Here is an 18,930-nt window from a genome sequence, read left to right on the forward strand (position 1 = left end):
GCTTTTTAAATGAAGTTTTACTGTGGACATACCTGCCAGTGGTGTGCTGCAGTGTTGGAGTTGGTGGCTGTAACTGGGGTGCTCTGACCTGCTGCAGCAGCAGAGTTGGTGGCTGTCACTCAGGTTCTGTGACCTGCAGACCCTGGGTTTCTTGTTTACTTTTCTTTTTCTTTTGAGACAAAGTCTCATGGAGCTGAGGCTGCCCTAGAGCTTGCTATGTACCTGAGACTGACCTTGAACTCTTGAGTGTATATATATACATATATATATATACATATATATACATATATATGTATATATATACATACATATATATATATACATATATATACATATATATGTATATATATACATACATATATATATATATATATATATATAGAGAGAGAGAGAGAGAGAGAGAGAGACATCTACACACACATACACATATTCCAGCCTCCAGAGTGCTAGGGACTACAGGTGTGAGCTTCCCAGCCTGTGTGAGGTGTTTATAGTCAGGTCCAGCAGGAGGCAGTGCTGAGCACCCATGGAGTTGATGGTAGGACTTCAAGGGAGGGAGAGACGCTACTGGGTGACTCCATCACTCCCCCCACCCCCCATGGATTCAGAGATGAGGTGGAGCTGAGCCCCGCCTGGTGTGGCAGTGCCGCAGGCCTATATCCTCAACTTCAGTGCCTTTGCCTTGCTCTGGCAGGCTACTGTCTACCATCACAGAGCCGACCTCAGCTGTCCTCTGTGACCCACCCTCGGCGGAGGAGACCTCCTCTTCCCCGCCGGTCAGCGAGGAGAGCGAAGTGGACAGGACTGACCATGGAGGCATCAAGAAAGTGTGCTTCAAGGTCTCAGAGGACGAGCAGGAAGACTCAGGCCACGACACCATGAGCTACCGTGACTCCTACAGGTGCGTGTGGCCTGAAGAAGGCCCTTGGACAATCGAGGCCTGTGGGAAAGGCAAGGCTGTGATGTTTCTCAAGATGTAGGGGCTCGGTCTCTGAGATAACAGTGTGTGTTTGGTGGGTCAGGGGGATCTGAGCCTCTCAGAGAATGTTCCAGAATGCCTCCTTAGCTCCCTTGCCCTGAGCTGAGGCCTCCGAGCCTGGTATGTGGGCACCGTTCATTCTGGGTACTCACAGGTGTAGGAGAGCCAGGGTTCTGTGATGTGGGGGGCCTCTGTAGACCCAAGGAGACGGACATTTTCTTGAGTTTTCTGCCTCTAAGGATGGGAGTGGTACTTCTGCAATTGTTAAATTTATCCTGAAAATGCCAGCAGAGTATTGACTACTGACCAGACAAAAACTAGAACTTGCTGGGATGTGACAGGTGACCCTCATTACTACAGAGAAGGGAGCCCAGTGGGAAATGACATGGTGTCTAACTCGGGGTCAGAATCTGTCTCAGCCTTCAGTATGTGGGCAAAGTCTGAAGGTGCAGGATTGGGGGAAGCCAGCCTGCCTGGTGTCAGTTCCCTTCCTGTGCTCACGAGGTCTACCTGGTTCCCATGACCACCTTTCACCGTGACTCTGCAGCAGGATGTCCTGACTGCTTTGGCATTCAGTGTCCTTGGGGCACTGTCCCAGGTCCGTGTTCCGTCCCCCCCCCCCCCCCCCCCCCCGCACCTTCACCTCTTTTCTTACATCTTTGGCTCTTGGATTTTTGCTTTGTCACAAAGCTGTGGGATCAGTGTTGGCAGGGTGGCTTCTTGCTCCCTTGTCCTGCTGAGTTTTTTGGGGGGCAGGTGTGGTGTGGGCAGGTGTGTCCAGGGCTCATGAGAGCAGCAAAGTGTTCAGAAACCTGGGTGACGCTGACACCTGAGTGATGGGAGTCCTGCCTATGTTTCTGAGCTGGACCTGAGTGAGTTTGCTCATCTCAGACATGGGTACCGGCCCAGCTGGACTAACCCTCTGCTGCCTCTAGCCAGACATCCGTCCAAGGCGAGGAGTTTTTTCTGCACCCCAGAAGGTGAGCTCCAGGGGCTGGAATGAGGGTGACTCAGGTGTTTCTTGTCCTGTTGCAGCGAATGTAACAGCAATCGTGACTCTGTCCTGTCCTACACCAGCGTGAGAAGCAACAGCTCCTACCTGGGCAGTGATGAAATGGGCTCAGGTGAGCAGGCGGTGGCCATGAGAGTATGGCCTTGGATAAAGGGGCTTTGCTGGGGCGTCCTGATGGCAGGGTCCTGAGGGCTGTTCTGCTGCATTTTATCATGCCCCTTGGCATCATGGGATGGGACAAGTTTTTCAGAAAATATTTACTATATGTTCAAGATCAGCTAGGGGTCCTGGGGACACAGCAGCCAGTGGAATGAAGGAAAGAACCAGCTATTACTAGTGTCGGAAACATGGAACAAGTGAACACACACACACACATGCATGCACGCACGCACACATGTACCCTCCCACCCACCCACCCCAAGTGACATTGCCGTGTGTGCTGTGTGCCTGTGAGAGACCGCCGAGGGATTCCCTAAAAGTGACCCCCCATTCTGCCCAAAATCCAAACAGCACAGAAAGTTCAAAGAAGTGTGTGAAAAGCTGGGTTTTCTTTGTCCCATCAGTGACTTTTACTACTGTGAGGCTACTGTCTAGAGGTCGTCAGGAGGTTGGCATGAAGGTAGACGACTGGACCAACATTAGCCTTGCCTGATGACCTAGATAGTGCTGTGCTGGGGGCGTTTAGCCAGAGCCAGACACTTGCCGGTTTTAGTTTTCATTTTAGTTATCTGTCAGCTTCAGACTTAAAAAAAAAAAATCATTGTATACGTGGGTATCACTTAGTGGTGGAGCAGTTGCCCAGTATGTGTGGGGTCCTGATTCGGTCCCCAGCTCTGAAAAAAAAAAAAGAGAGAAAAGAAAGAAAAAAATTATCTTCTGACCAGGCTTCACCTCCACACGTTTTATTATTGAATACCCCCTTGTGTCCCCTGTGAGGTGTCACCCTCCTGGGTCTCAGGCTGCCACATCAGCTCTCCCTTTCTCGTGTGTCCAGTGAAGTCTGTCCATGAGGATATAATCTTAATTCTACAGCAGTTTAATGGAAGGAAGGAAAGGGGAAGGAAGTCGAGGTGAGAGCAGACTTTACATACTTGGGTAGCACATGAGCTGTGTGATGGATGGGAAGGCATCTGGGGGAGCGCTGCTGAGGGTGCTCGTGTGAGGGCACTGCTCAGATAGGCTGGGAGCGCTGCTGAGGGTGCTCCGTGATGGAGCTGGTAAAATAGCCTTGGAACACTGCTGGGGGTGCTCATGTGAGGGCTGGGAGCCCTGCTAAAGAGGCTTGTTTGATGGAGCTGGTAAAAGAGGCTGGGAGCAGTGCCAAGGGTGCTCGCGTGAGGGCTGGTAAGATAGGCTTGGTGACTCATGCCTGTAATCCTAGCATTCAGGAGGCTGAGGTAGAAGGATTGCTGGAAATTTGAGACTAGCCTGGGCTGCATAGTGAGTTAAGAGGCCAGCCTGGGTATACAGAGTGAGACCATCTTGAAAGTCAAGAAAGGGCAGTGAGGTGTTGTGAGTGAAGGTGTGTGGCTGTCCAGTCTGGTAACCCAAGTGTGATTTCCTGGGCCCAAAAGTTGTCCTCTGACCTCCACGTGAGCCCCACAGCCACCCCAACAACATAAATAAACGTAATTAAGTATATTTTGGAAAAGAAAGACATTCTGGGGAAGGAAGGACTAGCTGAGTGATAGTTGGGGAGCCCACACTAGTCTCTCTCCGGCTTTCAGAATAGAAACTACCACCTACCTGCTAACCCTGCAAGACTTCAATGTCCATGGCCAGACTCACAGTTGATAAAACTGAGGCTCACAGGTGTGAAGGCTCTGTCCAGGGGTTGGCCGGGGCCTGGGCTTATCAGATTCACATTCTGTGTGGGTCTGTGGCTCTGTAGCCATGGTAACTCATCAGGAAAACAGTTGGGAAGGTGGGAGGCGGGACAACTGTGACTGATGGCTATGGTGCTTTCTTCGTGCCAGGGGATGAGTTGCCCTGTGACATGCGCATCCCATCTGACAAGCAGGACAAACTTCACGGCTGCCTAGAGCATCTCTTTAACCAGGTAGGACCATTGCCCCACCTGTGCCTTGGCCCGCTCATCACCCTGCGACTAGCGGGGCATGCTGTGGTGACAGCCTCACTGCACTCATGGGAGCTTCTTGTCCTTAGGTGGATTCCATCAATGCTCTGCTCAAGGGTCCTGTGATGAACAGGGCATTTGAAGAGACCAGGCATTTCCCCATGGAGCACAGCTGGCAAGGTGAGGGGACATCCACGGACATGGCCACGTGCTGGTTCTGTCCCGCATCTGCACGGTAGCTCTGGAAGGGCCTTGGTTCTGTCAACCAGGTCACTGCTGTGTTTTCTCAAACTGAACCGAGATTTTCTTTTTCTTTTTTCCTGGGCCCAAGGATGGGGACAGCCTGGAGCGAGAGCTCAGTCCCCGTGCTGTCCTCACGTAGCTCTGCTTACAGAGTTTGCGCATTAGTGCTGGTCGTTTTTGTCTGTGGTCTGTTTTATCGCTGATGTAACTTTTTAACGCTAAACAAAACTCTTCCCATCGGAAATTTAGTGTCACAAGTACTGTATTAAGCTCCATGTAGTTGAAAAACCAATATAACGTGCCACTATTTAGCGATAAACCAAAGCCACAAATCTAGTGGAAGCAATACCAAAAATGTCCTCTCTACACGCTGGTCCTGGTGCCTGCTCAGAGCTTACTGAGAGGGATTCCCGAGGAAAAGAAGTCCTAAGGGCCTCCCTGGCATCAAAGGATGGGAAGGGCGAGAGATGAGCATCCCAGGTCCATCCACACACATATTCATCGTTTCTGCTCCCTGCCAGGGTTGCTCCTTCTGTGTAGGGAAAGGCTACTTGGCTACCACTCATCTGCCAGCCCAGTTGATTGTGGCTATAGGGAGGTAATACCTGAGAAGCCAGCGGTGATTGATTTGTAATGTCTGTGCTGGGTTGGACTAGAAGGAGGGTGCTGAGACTCTGCTGTGGATGCGGTTTATGACGCTTTACCATAATTTTGCCCTCCACAACCCATGAGTCCTGTTAGTTTCCCTGATCTAGGCTAGTGAGTCTTGTATCCTGGTGATGGGACACAGGCCTTTGTGCTTTCTTCCCTCTTCTGAACTCACACCTTCACACCACTGTGTCTCAGAGTTCAAGCAAAAAGAAGAGTGCACGGTCCGTGGACGGAACTTGATCCAGATCAGCATCCAGGAGGACCCTTGGAACCTGCCCAGCTCCATCAGGACCCTGGTGGACAACATCCAGCGATATGTGGAAGGTCAGTGGGCAGGGGGGATGCCACGCGTGTTAGTGGCCTTTTGGTGCTGATGTAGACTGTGATGTCGTCTGGAAATAGGCCTATCCATGTGGCTCTGTCTTCATGTCTAGTGAGTGTTCCGACTCGGTAAGACCCCAGGTGGCCTGTGTGGCTGGAGGAGCCCTAGAAATGGGGCCGTTCCTACCAAGGCTTCTTGCAGTCAGGGGCTGGCCTGGGGGACTCATTCCTTCTCAACTTCCAAAACTGGATTCCATTTGGGTCCTTATTTGTCATTGAGGTCATAGGCTGGAGCTCACTGGTCTGAGCTGTCAGCGATACAGGAAAGTGCCATTTCCTGATGCCTTAGCGGCCAGCTGCCCTTGGCCACACTTGAATGAGGACATTAGGTAATCGTATTGATGCCTGCTCCACATATCTTGTCCACCCATTTGAGCCTTTGGGCCCCTGAGTCAGGGACTCCCAGAAGGACCCAGGCCAAGACCAATTGGAACAAGAAAGGAATTGCAAAGGCATGGCTGTCTCGAGCCAAGCCCTTCACGTTTCTAAATTGAAGTAGGTTACTAGCATGAATGAGTCTGGGATCTGCCTGCCAGCAAGGAATCCTTCCTTAGCCCACTTTTGGCTGTGTGACCTCTACACCTTCCTTGACTTCTCTGGGCCTTCATTCTATAGGCTCACAATACTCCCTGTCATATGTTGCCATGAGGGCAGATGAGTCCATTGCACCAGGTGCATGGGACACCACCTGACACAGCCATGTCCTCAGTGAGTGGCTTTTCCCGACTCATCCCGTCCCCACACTCCGCCAGAACACCTCCCCTGCATCTCACTGGGGAGGAATATCTCGGTAGCTAGGTCTGGAGGTCATTCAGATTTTCTTGGAGGATTTTTAGACCCAAGATAGTCTCTGAAGGGTTGTGACCGGGTGCTTGACATCTATCAGGCAGAAGTGAGCCTTCTCCACACAGGGCAGGGCTGCGCCTGGGATTTGCACAAGTACATGTGGTGTGCCCTTGACTGTCAGGGAGACCGCATGTGTGCCTGTGCCTTTATAGCATGTGGGTACACTGTAGGGCAGAATCCCTGGCTCAAGAGACAACACTGTCGGCTTTAGCCTCTGTGATGGGGACGCAGAGACAGATAAAGCTGGCAATAGAGGCTCCATCTCTGATGTCCAGGGGCTCTGGAATTTACCCAGCATGCATTGTTACTCCTGAGCATAGCTTGAGCACCAGGGCGTCTGTGAGAGGTACTGGTGTGCCACTGTGGCCTCTGCTAGCCCTGCTCAGCCGCCTCCTCTCTCCTTCTTCCTTCCAGATGGAAAGAACCAGCTGCTCCTGGCTCTGCTGAAGTGCACAGGTGAGAACAGGTTCTGGAGGGGACCCTGGGAGTTTGCAGTGGGCGCTGAGGACATAGGCTGGGGAAATGTCCGTCTGCTGGCCAGCGGTGTCTCACTGGAGCCCCTCAGCGCCTGCACTGGGTGGCAAAGGCTGCCAGCCTTACCAAGAACTACTTGAACCTCACCTCTTTCTCTGGGGCTAGGCAGGAGACGAGCCTCAGGCCCTGGGACTGTTCAGTGCTGCATACTAGGCCTGCTGGGTGTTGACAGGGATACTGAGCAAAAGATGGGGGGTGAGAAAGCTAGGTCCTTAGTCAGTAGAGCCCAGCCTTGGAAGAGTGGAGGATGGGGCTGCCGGAGCCCAGGGCGCGTGTGCACGCATATGTGTGTGTGTCGCGCACGTACGTCTCCCCATGTCCCATATGTGCCTTTTCTCACCCAAGTGACCAGCTGCTTGGCATTGCCCAGGTCCTCCATCCGTTGTGCTAGTTGGGGCCAGGCTATGAGGAGGTGAGGCATGGGGAGAGCATTCTTAGGACTGGTCTTGAATGCACAGCTTAGCACTGCTAGTATTCACGTGGCCGAGGCTGAGAGGGCCCGTGGCTCGTGGCACGACAGGTGGGGCAAGGCTTGGACATGGCCTTGGGAAAGACCACACGTTTGTTTCTAAAGAGAGCAGATAATTGGACAGTGGGGTAGTGAGCTTTGGAGTGGATCTGTCTGCTTTTGAAGAATCTATCTTTGTGGAACTGACTTTTGGTATCTAAATTGTGCATTCAAAGTTGTCCACTGACCCCTTGTGGGTGTGACTGGTCCTGGGTGTAGGTGTTGAGGCTGGAGGTGCTGTTGTCCCAGGACAACTCACCCAGAGGCTCCTGCACCTCCCACAGACACGGAGCTGCAGCTGCGCCGGGACGCTGTCTTCTGTCAGGCCCTGGTGGCCGCGGTGTGCACCTTCTCAGAGCAGCTGCTGGCCGCCCTTGACTACCGCTACAACAACAACGGCGAGTATGAAGAGAGTAGCCGAGACGCCAGCCGCAAGTGGCTGGAGCAGGTGGCGGCCACGGGCGTCCTGCTGCATTGGCAGTCTCTTCTGACACCAGCCACTGTGGTAAGTGGCCGGGTGGGTGACAGCATGGGAGGTACAGCATGGGAGGTACACGATCGCGGGCCTCTCAGCTCCTGTTTACCCAGGGGTTCTTGTCGCAGTGATTTGCTGAGCTTTTACTGTTAGACTCAGGAGTTTGTGAATGAACTGTAGTTCCTAGGCTCTGTGGCAGTGGTTCTCAACCTGTGGGTTACGACCCCTCCAACAAACTTCTGTCTCCAAAAAATATTTACATTATGACTCATAGCAGTAGCAAAAATACAGTTATGAACTAGCAATGAAGATAAGTTTTTGGTTGGGGTCACCACAAAATGAAGAACTGTTAAAGGGTCACAGCAGCATTAGGAAGGTTGAGAACCACTGCTCTGTGGTTTCTTGGGAAAAGAAATACATAAAGCTGTGGTTCTGAGCCACGAGCAGGCGCCTTGTGACAGTTGAGGAGCTGGGCAGGGCGGGGGCATATTACGTGCATCTAGTACACATGTATCAGGCAGAGGTGTTGTTGGCTCAGCATCCCAAAGCAGATCCAGTACAAGCCGTTCCAGAGACTATTCCCCACAATGCACAGTGCAGCCTCAGATCACCCCCTGCTGGCCACTGATGTGCACTGCTTCTGGTCTCCAGGAAAGCACCCCCCCCAACACACACACACACACACACACACACACACACCATGCCAGCCCTCCCTGAACTCTGCTCAGGATGGAACACTAGACCCAGCTCATTCTCTGACATCACCAGCACTGAGCTGGCCCTGGATCTGCAGCTCACTTCCTAGCAGGAGAGGGGACTGAGAGGAGGGAGGGGGACATCAAGCAGGGAGTGGTCTGGGGAGGCAGCTTTTGAGCTGAAGCCTCTGCCAGTCAGAATGATGGTCTGAGGAAGAGAACCCAGAAGGAAGGGCATGTACAGAGGCCTGAGCAGAGGCGTGTGCGGCCTGAAGGGAGCAAGCAGGGGCTGGGAAAGCAAGCTTGGTTGGGTGGTCTGCAGGTAAAAGGCAACTTAGAAGCTGCAGCCTGGACACTCATGTAGCCCGGGCTAAGTTTTAAAAGGAAGCGCGTGACCCTGGGGAGGACCGATTAGGGGACTGGATGGAGAAGGAGCCCCTCTGGGCAGCCTTGGTGAAGAGTGACTGGGATTGCTGGAGGAGGCAGACTGTGTCCTGGTGATTGGCTTGTCAGGTTGGTCATGCTGCTTGATGGGGTTAGGGGACCAGGGTACAGAAAGTCTCGAGGGACAGATCTGAGGGGCTGAGAAAGGGAGTGCAGATGTTCACAGAGTCAGCTGCTTTCAGATGGTGCTTGGTGTGGCTTTACTAGGGCCACACAGCAAGTCAGAGCAGAGATGAGTTCTGTCCCAGATGGAGCACTGGCCAGGCAGTGGGATGGACGTCACTCATGCAGGGCCACACTCAGGATACCCACAGCCCAGCCAGCCTCGTGGCATCTCTAGGGAGGCCCAGGCCAGGCTGACCTCTGAGTCTTCATCATATCCTCTCCCTGCAGAAGGAGGAACGAACCATGCTCGAAGACATCTGGGTGACCCTGTCGGAGCTGGACAATGTCACCTTCTCCTTTAAGCAGCTGGATGAGACTTCTGTGGCCAGTGAGTCATGTGTCACACGATGCCCTCCTTTCCTGCCCTGAGAGTCAGGCTGCTCGGAGCCACCCTGGCTTTCCTCTGCTGCCAGGCTAGCAGCCTAAGCCAACCAGTTTCCAGTGCTTCAAACCTCACATCCCAGGATGAGTCTCAGAGTCAGCCTTGGGGAGCACATGGGAAAAGAGTGGTGTAGTGGTGTGTTAGCTGCTTCCCGGGCGAAGTCTTCAGTTGACAGCAGCTTCGTGCCTAGAGGCTGGGTTGGGCTGGGGAGAAGCAGTGATTGATTAGTGATGCCTGCATGGTGCAGGTACAGGCTCTGAGTCATGTTTTTTCTTTCTTATGGGTGCTGATAAGATACAGGGCCTGTGTTTGAACAGTTTTTGCCAGGGAGAGCTGCTCCTCTACCTGGGCAGAGTCAGTGTTCAGGGTCAAGAGGAAAGCAGTGGGGGACCATGGGCCGTGGGAACGGGGCGTGGCCCTCACAGGATGGTCTGGAGGGCTTGTAGGCTTTTCAAAGTTTAATATGACAGGCAGTGGAGGTGGGGAGATTGAAGCTGCCCTTCTGGGATGCTGGGGTGAGGAGGCCTCAGATATTCAGAAACACAGAGGTCCCAGCACGCCACCCTGAGGCTGGGAAGATAAGAGGGTCTGAGGCTACCCCTGTGAGTCAAGAGGGTTGGAAGTGTAAGGTTAGCCCTTTTGAGTGCTGCTCTGGTGCAGATATGCCTGGGCCCCCCTCTGGCCGCTTAGTGAGCCCCCCTGCTTTGCCTCCCCCCTCCACAGACACCAACGTCTTCTACCACATTGAGGGCAGCAGGCAGGCACTGAAGGTCGTCTTCTACCTGGACGGCTTCCACTTCTCCAGGCTGCCCTCCCGCCTGGAGGGCGGGGCTAGCCTCAGGCTGCACACTGTACTCTTCACAAAAGGTGAGCAGCCCGGCTGGGGGCCCTGGTGAGGGAGGCGGACCAGACCACTGAGCACCCTAAGGCCCAGCCCCTCCCCTCGCTTGCCTTCCCTCGTAGCTCTGGAGAATATGGAGGGGCCTCCGCCCCCAGGCAGTCAGGCTGCGGAAGACCTGCAGCAGGAGATCAATGCCCAGTCGCTGGAGAAGGTGCAGCAGTACTACAGAAAGCTCAGGTAGCTGCTGTGGGTTGGCAGGGGTGGGGTGGGGGTGAGGAGGGAGCCTGCGGAGTGAGGACACATCCTGCAAAGCCGTGGGCCCTCTGGAGCTCATACGGCACTGGGCACAGAGGCCACTGCTAACCCATTGTACAGCTGGCTATACTGAGGCCCACGTGGCCTGCCCCAGGTCACACAGCCAGATGAGCCCAATCTCTTCAGCTTATTCCTCCCTGTCCAGGGAGGTTACCACTGGGATCTTTGGGCTTCTAGCACTGGGTCCTGTTCTGAGAAGAACTTCCAGAGAGAAGTGGAGAGAGCAGGAGACAGAACTTTGTCCAGGGGAAGTTCAGCTTGGGCTGGGAAAGCAGCTAAGATCAGATGGTCTCACTACAGCCAGCTACAGCCACAGCCACACCCCTCCAATACACCCACAGTCTCACCTTCACCAGACCTGGACCCGGCTCCCAACCATGGCCCTTCTCATTGCTCTCTCTGCAAGGAATTGGGGTCGGGTAGAGGCTGGGTTTCCCTAGAGAGGGGCACTCTCTCCCCAGGGCCCCTCTGACCATTTGGAAAATGAAAAATGCAGCTTCCATTCATTTGCTAGGCAGTGAGACCCAGGGCAGAATTTATAATTTAATTGTTGCTGTCATCTGTCGGTCCTGTGTCTATCTGACTAGCCCCCAGTTTTTTATCCTTTGTTCAGAGTGTTCATGGAGACCTTCCGTGCCCTGTGCTGATCTGGCGCTCAGAAAGCTGTCCTGTTCTTCATGAACACTTGTTCTGTCAAATCCAGCCCATCCCTTGTGTATAAAGAAAGTTTTATTCACACGCAGCCAAGACAGTTTCTTCCTGCACCCATTGTGACTTTTTTTGCTGGTTTTGGCAGAAGACAAAGACTCAGGTTAAAAGGGCCGGTGCTTTCTGGTTGATCCTTCTAGAAGGATTTAGAGGGAGAGAATAAAGACAGGCTTGTAAACCCAGAACAGTTTTGTGCCAATTGCAAGGGATTTTCAGCAGAGAGAAAGCAGGGATGGGATGGAGTAGCAGGGATGGGAGAGATGTTGTTTAGAACAATCAGAGGGGTGGCGTTTTGAAACCAGAGACCCTTTTTTGCTTCCCTAGGGCTACTGAAGGAGCAGGTGACAGTTGGCACATATAGCCCCTCAGAGCCACTCAGTGACTTCCTTCTGAGAGCTCAGGGAGGATGCAGGGCTGTAGCTGTAGGGAAGGGGTGTGGCCAGAGCGCGCGCGTGCGTGTGTGTACGTGTGTGTGTGTGTGTGTGTGTGTGTGTCTGTCTGTCTGTGTTGGCAGGATCCTCAACCCCGTCTGTTTCATTCAGGGCATTCTACCTGGAACGGTCCAACCTCCCCACAGATGCCGGCACCACGGCTGTGAAGATTGACCAGGTATGCTGCTGTCTCTGGAAGCTTGGGCAGGGTGGGGACACTTGGGCTGAGTAGTAGGGTTACAGCCCTAACCAGAATCAGACCTAGAAGCCCCCAAAGCTCCCACAGCCTCTGCCAGCTTGCTTTTGTTCCTCAGGACAAAGGTTCTCAACCTGTGGGTTGTGACCCCTTTGGGGTCAAATGGCCCTTTCACAGGGTCACCTAAGACCATCAGAAAGCAGGTATTTACATTATAGTTCATAACAGTAGCAAAAATGCAGTTATGAGGTAGCAATGAAAATAATTTTATGGTTGGGGGTCACCACAACATGAGAAACTGTATTGAAGGATTGCAGCATTAGGAAGCTTGAGAACCACTGTCCTGGGACTTCCTTGGGGACATGCTGTTGCTTAGGGCCCTCTCATGAGCCCTTTCTTTGTCATTTTTTTTTTTTTTTTGGTTTTTTGAGACAGGGTTTCTCTGTGTAACAGCCCTGGCTGTCCTGGAGCTTACTTTGTAGACTAGGCTGGTCTTGAACTCACTGAGATCTTGTGCCTCTGCCTTCCAAGTGCTGGGATTAAAGGTGTGCCCCCACCACCGCCTGGGCACCACTGTCTGGCAAAATCTTAGTTTTTTTTTTTTTTTTTTTTTTTTTTTCCCCGAGACAGGGTTTTTCTGTGTAGCCCTGGCTGTCCTGGAACTCACTCTGTAGACCAGGCTGGCCTCGAAATCACTGAGCTCCACCTGCCTCTGCCTCCCGAGTGCTGGGATTAAAGGTGTGTGCCATTACTGCCTGGCTTCTTTGTCACGTTTCTTGAGCTGAGACCCCTAAGGGTCAGAGTATTAGCTGTCACGTCCCGTGTGGATCCACACAGTATTCCTTCTGCTTCAGGTTATTGCCGGGCATTTAGAAGTCAAAAATCCTCCATTAAAACTAGAGGCTTTGTCATTTCTTGGCCTTTTGGCAGAGAGCAAGTGTCATGTCTTCTTACCAGTGTAGAGCCTCGTTGGTCCTCTAAGGACAACAACAAAATAGCGACTTCCACATAGAGAAGCCAATAGAGAAATGGAATGGTTTGAGATCTAACTGCAGGGCCAGTTCCATTGTGTCATGATGGGCCTGAGTGGTTTCTGTCTCTCACCCACAATGCACCTCTCTGACCTGGTTTCCCCAGGCCCAGGCAGGCCTTGAACTTGGAACAGGTTGTGAGGAACTGGCCTTGGGGCTCAGAGGCTGTGAGCTCTAAGGAGCATGGGCACCACCTTTGGGGATTTTGTAGTCTGTTGTCTATAAACCAGAGTGTCCCAACGACACATGACTGAGGAAGACAGCATAAGGAGAGACCACTCAAGCTAGCCGTGACAGGTTCAGTGAGGATAGAAGAGGTTACCCACGTAGCTTTAGGTGGGACTGCACTTGGCAGGAGCAGAGCCAGCTCAGAAGAAACAGAAAATGCTAAACACCGACTTCCAGGACAGTGGGAGCTACAGATGGTTCTTGAGCTCTGAAAGGGACATGGGGGAGACAGCTGTGTAACAGCTGGATTAGAAGGATGACAGGGAAGGCAGTGAAGGTCTCAGGGCTGCGGGCCTCTCCTGGACACCTGTCATATCTCTTGCAGCTGATCCGTCCCATCAATGCCCTGGATGAACTCTATCGTCTCATGAAGTCCTTCGTGCACCCCAAAGCTGGTGCTGCTGGGAGCCTGGGTGCCGGTCTCATCCCCATCTCCTCTGAGCTCTGCTACCGCCTAGGGGCGTGCCAGATCACCATGTGCGGCACCGGCATGCAGCGGTGAGCCTGCGCCAAGGCCAGATGGGACGTAGGGGGACTGGGTAGGCTCTGGGTATTTAGGGGCTCACGCACAGAAGTGGGAGGGTTGGGTTCAAATCTGGGAACTGCAGTGCCCATGTTCTGGGCCCCGATTTACCCGCTGGTGAAATGCAGTTGCCGAGGTCAGTGAGCCTGGGAGGGCTGTGCACTGGTCTGGTTCTAGCCCATTCAGGAGGGAGACACATGCCGTGAGCGGTTCATCTTGCCATTGTCCACCCAGGGGAACGGCTGCTTCCTTATAACTATCAAGCCAGTGTGACGCCATCCCAGAGATGCCCAGCCATGTCTAGAGACTTTTGTGGTCTTTCTGTCTGGGGAGGAAGGGAGGGGGATAAACAGCAGGTGGAGACCAGAGAAACTCCTGAGTGTCTTCCAGTGCAGGGGAATGACACACCATCTCAGAGATGGCCTGGTGTGTTACAGTTAGGGAAACTGAGGTATAGGGCACAGGGAGACAGGATAGAGGAGTAGATTAAGAATCCAAAAGGCCTGTCTCTAGCCTGGTCTCAGGAGCAGATTTAAGGCACACACTTCTGTCCCCTCTCTGACCCCCTAAGAGAGCCTCCAAACACCATCCCTCAATCAGGTGTTCCAGCAGCCTCTGCCTGGGGATATGGGTTCTTGCAGAAAGCTCCAGAAAGTCCCTGGTTTATGGTACTCCCTTAAGGGGTGTGGGTATCGTGCATTGAGGGGATGGAAGGTGATGGTTACTAGGAGGACTGAGTGGAGGATCCAGGAACCTTCCTGAGAGGCAGCAGACACCTGGGGATAGTGGGAAGAAGGGAGCTAGTAGTGGGCAGGAAGTGGTGGGCAGGAAGTGGTCCTTATCTTCCCTCTCCCTTCACCCACTGCAGGAGCACCCTGAGTGTGTCCCTGGAACAGGCAGCCATCCTGGCGCGGAGTCACGGGCTGCTGCCCAAGTGTGTCATGCAGGCCACAGACATCATGCGCAAGCAGGTAAGGACACCCACAGTGGGCCCTGTGGCCGCGGATCCTGATCAGCCCTGGGGGATGTGGTTCATCTTGGGCCTGGTCTTCCTTGGCCCCAGATACCTTGCTCAGTCTCGGCTGTTCACATTTCTTACCCCACCCAGCTCCCTGCTTCCCCCTCAGCCTTGAGCTCCACAGGGCCCAGGCCTGACAGAAGTTTTCCTTCTAGGGTCCCCGAGTGGAGATTTTGGCCAAAAACCTGCGAATCAAGGACCCCATGCCCCAAGGTGCACCACGGTGAGTGACCACCCAGCCTCTCCAGCTCCCATCATCTTCCCAGGAAGGCCAAGGCCTGCTTGGCATAAGACTCTGGGTCTCACCCCAAACAGAGCCCCAGTGTTCCGTGAGCCATCTCTCGCTATGGTAACTCGAAAGGCCTCAACCATGGCTTAACCTGCTACCCAGCATCTGAGCAACTGCTGGGCTCCCTCCCCTATCCCTGATGGTGACTCTCCCAGTCCTGTGGCAGCAGTCTGTCATCTTCAGCACCCAGCTCCTTTCACGGGGCCATGCATGACTCCTCAGTGGCTGCCCAGGAGTTCTGAATAACTCTGTTCTGAAATAGTGTCTTCAAGCAGTGTCTCTTGAAGTGACAGTGCTCCCACAGAACCCCAGCATGTCCCTGGTCAGCGCCTTGGTGTGCTGTTGCCACTGCCCCGAAACCTGTTCACGTCCCCTGTCTGCCATGTTTTCCTGTTTCAATTCATCTTCATGCTCTCCTGGCGCCTGGCCTGTTCAGGAATGGTGACGCCCACCCTCTTATGAACCCAGCTGATCCCGCAGCAGCCCTGTAGGCAAGATCCTGCTGAGATCCCATCAGCAGGCAAGCACACAGAGGCCCAGAGATGTTCATCATCTTGTTGGAGGTCACACAGCTAGTAGCAGACAGAGCTGGAATATTGACCCAGGACATTCTAGGCCTAGACATTTAGCCCTCACCCCAATGCCATTGCTCACTCCAGTTCACCACGGTGACCTCCTGTCTAGTCTCCTGCCCCTGAAGTCATCCCTCTGCATGGCTGCCTCTCCTCAGAGCCCAGTACACACTCATTCACTGAAGGCTTACATACCTCAGTGTCCCTCCTTGCAGCCTTTCCAAAACCAAGGAGCCGTCCTGGCTACAAGCAGACAGACACAGACTCTGTGAGACGGGGGGGGGAACGGGGGGGGACGATGGGGAGGGGGGACGGGGTCCTGGCTACAAGCAGACAGACACAAACTCTGTGAGATGGGGGGGGACGGGGTCCTGGCTACAAGCAGACAGACACAAACTCTGTGAGATGGGGGGGACGGGGTCCTGGCTACAAGCAGACAGACACAAACTCTGTGGGACGGGGGGGGGGGGGCACGGGACGGGACACACGACTTAGAGCTATTGCCCGGTGTCTGTACCCTATAGGCATCTGAATACACACGCCATTTGGAAATGCCTTGCCTATCTCTAGAGCAGTGGTTCTCTACCTTCCTAATGCTGCACCCTCATGTTGTGGTGACCTCCAGCCATAAATTATTTTATTGCTGCTTCATAATTATGATTTTGTTACTGTTCCGAATCATAATGCAAATGTCTGATGTGCGACCCCAGAGGGGGTCACGATCCCCAGGCTGAGAACCACTGCTCTAGAGGGACAGGATCTGCCTTTGAGAAGGCGGCTTCAATACTTCTCATTCTCTGTATCTTTCTGGGCGTGAGTTACTTGTTCTGCTAGATAAAAGGGGAAGTAGCTATCGTGGCGGCCGCTTGGCCCCTCATGCTCTCTGCCTCCACTTGCCAGCCTCTACCGCCTCTGCCAGCCTCCAGTGGATGGAGACCTATGAACACCAGCTGCCCCTGCTAGACCACTGCCTCTGCAGCTGCGACGCGGAGGACACGGAGGGGCCACAAAGTGCCACGAGGCTTCTGCAACAGCTGTGTAGAGATCTCCCCAGCGGACCCTGCTGTCACTGTCCAGGACAAGTCTCCCCGGACTGGCTGATCACCCCTGGGCTGGCAGGTTCTCTATACTTCTGCCTAAGGCCTGAGGGCTGGTAGGGCTCCCAGAACTCATGAGTGTAGCTGGGGCCTGAATGCCTGCTCTCACCCAAGTCCTCTACACAAGGAAAGGTCATAGGGTCCGGTAGCTGGAGGCCTGCAGACCCAGCTCCTCAGATGGCAAAGCTGCACTTTGAGCCTGGGATTCCTCCCGGGTCCACATTCCTGGAGACTGTGCCTGTTTCCTGTCCTGGCTGAAGCTTCTGCATATGCCCCTGGCCCCTTACTAACCAGCTCAGCAAACTCGGGACAGCTAGGCCTCTACCAGGAGAGGACACTGGGCTGAGCAGCCGTCACCTTGTGGACACTTGAGAGCCTTGCTGGCTTTCAACATGACCCACCACCGTCGGAATTTGAGCCACCAGCTCTGGGCACCAGATTGGCTCTGATGTTAATTTATATGGCGCAACATCTCTGTGGTTATATTTTGTATTTCTTTCTTATCGTTATTGTTAGTGTTGCCAAGAATTTCTCTTCCCTAAGTTTTCTCATTATGTCTTTGACACTTTAAATTTCAGAGAAAAGTATATTTGCCTAATGGGACCAACATAAAGTAGTATCAGCAACTTTATTCAGTTCTACTAAAAAAAAAAAACAAAAAACAAAAGAAACTAAATTATTGAAAAAGTTTAAGACATCATTGTTTCCATTTCAAAATCTTAAGGTTGTGAGGTGTGGCTCACTGGGCCTGCTGCCTCACCCCCTGCCTCAGTACCCCAGCATCGGGCCCATGTTGGACTCTGTTGTTGAATGACTGGATCAGGGTTGAAAGGTGGCCAGACCTAGTTGTGGCTTAGGGCTGGACTGTGTGTCATTTGTTTTTGTGTTGCTGTCTCAGAGCAGGGCATTATGGGACTTCTTGGAGAACAAGAGTTAGGAACCTGTTGTCTGCCTTCTGGGTAGGGGGCTGCACATGGGCACCCCTTGGCTCTTTGTCTGCTCCCCAACTTCTGGACATCTAGAGGGATATGGTAGCATGGCGGAGGGGAGCGGGGATCCTGTCACCCCTGCCTGGCTGTAAGGCTGGGTTGCGGGGAGTATGGTCTCCTCGGTTCCCAGGGGCTACCTTTCTCTTGCTATGGGGTAAACTTTTGTTGATATGTTTTGTTTGTCTGGAGATTCAGGGCCCTGTGTTATCCCTGCTGAGGGGATGGGGACGGGTTCCGAGGGCCAGGGCATCAAGCCTGGTTTATCTTAAATGTACAGATTCTATTCGTTAAATCCATGATAGATTTTTTTATTATTATTAAAAGTCAGTATATAATACAAATAAGGTATGGTCTGCCTGTCTGGTGGTGAGTGGCAATGAATGGGTTCCAGCTCAGACGATTAGATTCTGGAGGTCAGTGGCCCTGAGCCAACAATGTGAACACTGTGCCTCAGGTCCCTCCTAAGGAACCAAGGTAGCTCTGTGCAACAAATGACGTGTTTTACATTGAATTCCAACCTTCCTTTGGATTCTAAGCTCTTAAATTCATTGTTGACAGGAGAGAAATGTGACTGGCATCTTTCTAGAAGTTTCCTTCCTGGTCCTGGGTATTTTCCATGGGTCAGAGCAAGTCCACAGAGTATCGTAGAACAGTTGTCCGTCCCATTGTCTGAGACATTGGATTTGAGCAAAAGTTTAACACCCTCACTTACGGCCTGGAGAGAGCCCAGCAATAAGAACACTGCTCTTCCAGAGACACAACCATCTGTGACTCCAGTTCCAGGCAATCCGACACCCTCTTCTGGCCTCTGTGGACACCAGACACACGTGGTACACAGATGTACATTGCAGACAAGACACTCAAACACACAAATAAATCTTTTTTAAAAAAATTTGAGGCAGTTGGGATCCAAGTTAGCCACAAACATGCCAATCAGAACAGAGTCCACATAAGCCATCCAGAACACCATTCTGCACACAGGCCTGGGCCTGGGTGGGTCCCACACTGTTCATGGATGTTTTAGCTCCTTAGGCCGAAGGGGTCTTCATGAGTTGCCAGGATTTGTAGGCCAAGCCAAGCCAGTCACTTCTGAAACTGAGTACAACCTTCAGGCCTTGACCAGCCCTGGATGCCCCCTTCCCCTTTCCTCTTTTTATTCCTTCTTCCTCCTCTTCCATTAACCTTCCTTTCCTCACATTGGGAAAGTGTTTTCCCCTGTCTGTTTCTCACGTAAGGTCCCTCATGGTCTCCACCTGTCCCTGGTCTACTCTGGAGACCGCTGGGTCCTGCTGAGAGGTGA

The 18,930-nt window shown here is 52.9% G+C and overlaps 1 protein-coding gene across 1 annotated transcript in view; it reads left to right on the top strand.

The window, feature by feature from the left end:
- Window positions 1-17,965, top strand: part of Prex1 (phosphatidylinositol-3,4,5-trisphosphate dependent Rac exchange factor 1) — a 152,494-nt gene extending 134,529 nt beyond the window's left edge. The window contains exons 26-40 of the mRNA XM_057780640.1: window positions 695-901; window positions 2,015-2,103; window positions 3,968-4,050; window positions 4,158-4,248; window positions 5,158-5,286; window positions 6,604-6,645; window positions 7,516-7,736; window positions 9,239-9,338; window positions 10,116-10,259; window positions 10,356-10,470; window positions 11,799-11,865; window positions 13,468-13,640; window positions 14,534-14,636; window positions 14,839-14,906; window positions 16,445-17,965. Of these exons, the coding sequence (XP_057636623.1) occupies window positions 695-901; window positions 2,015-2,103; window positions 3,968-4,050; window positions 4,158-4,248; window positions 5,158-5,286; window positions 6,604-6,645; window positions 7,516-7,736; window positions 9,239-9,338; window positions 10,116-10,259; window positions 10,356-10,470; window positions 11,799-11,865; window positions 13,468-13,640; window positions 14,534-14,636; window positions 14,839-14,906; window positions 16,445-16,487 (1,675 nt within the window). The 3' untranslated portion in view covers window positions 16,488-17,965. The remainder of the gene's footprint in view (window positions 1-694; window positions 902-2,014; window positions 2,104-3,967; window positions 4,051-4,157; window positions 4,249-5,157; window positions 5,287-6,603; window positions 6,646-7,515; window positions 7,737-9,238; window positions 9,339-10,115; window positions 10,260-10,355; window positions 10,471-11,798; window positions 11,866-13,467; window positions 13,641-14,533; window positions 14,637-14,838; window positions 14,907-16,444) is intronic.
- The last annotated feature ends 965 nt before the right edge of the window (window positions 17,966-18,930 follow it).

Source organism: Chionomys nivalis, chromosome 9 (assembly GCF_950005125.1).
Source record: "Chionomys nivalis chromosome 9, mChiNiv1.1, whole genome shotgun sequence".
Classification (NCBI taxonomy): Eukaryota; Metazoa; Chordata; class Mammalia; order Rodentia; family Cricetidae; genus Chionomys; species Chionomys nivalis.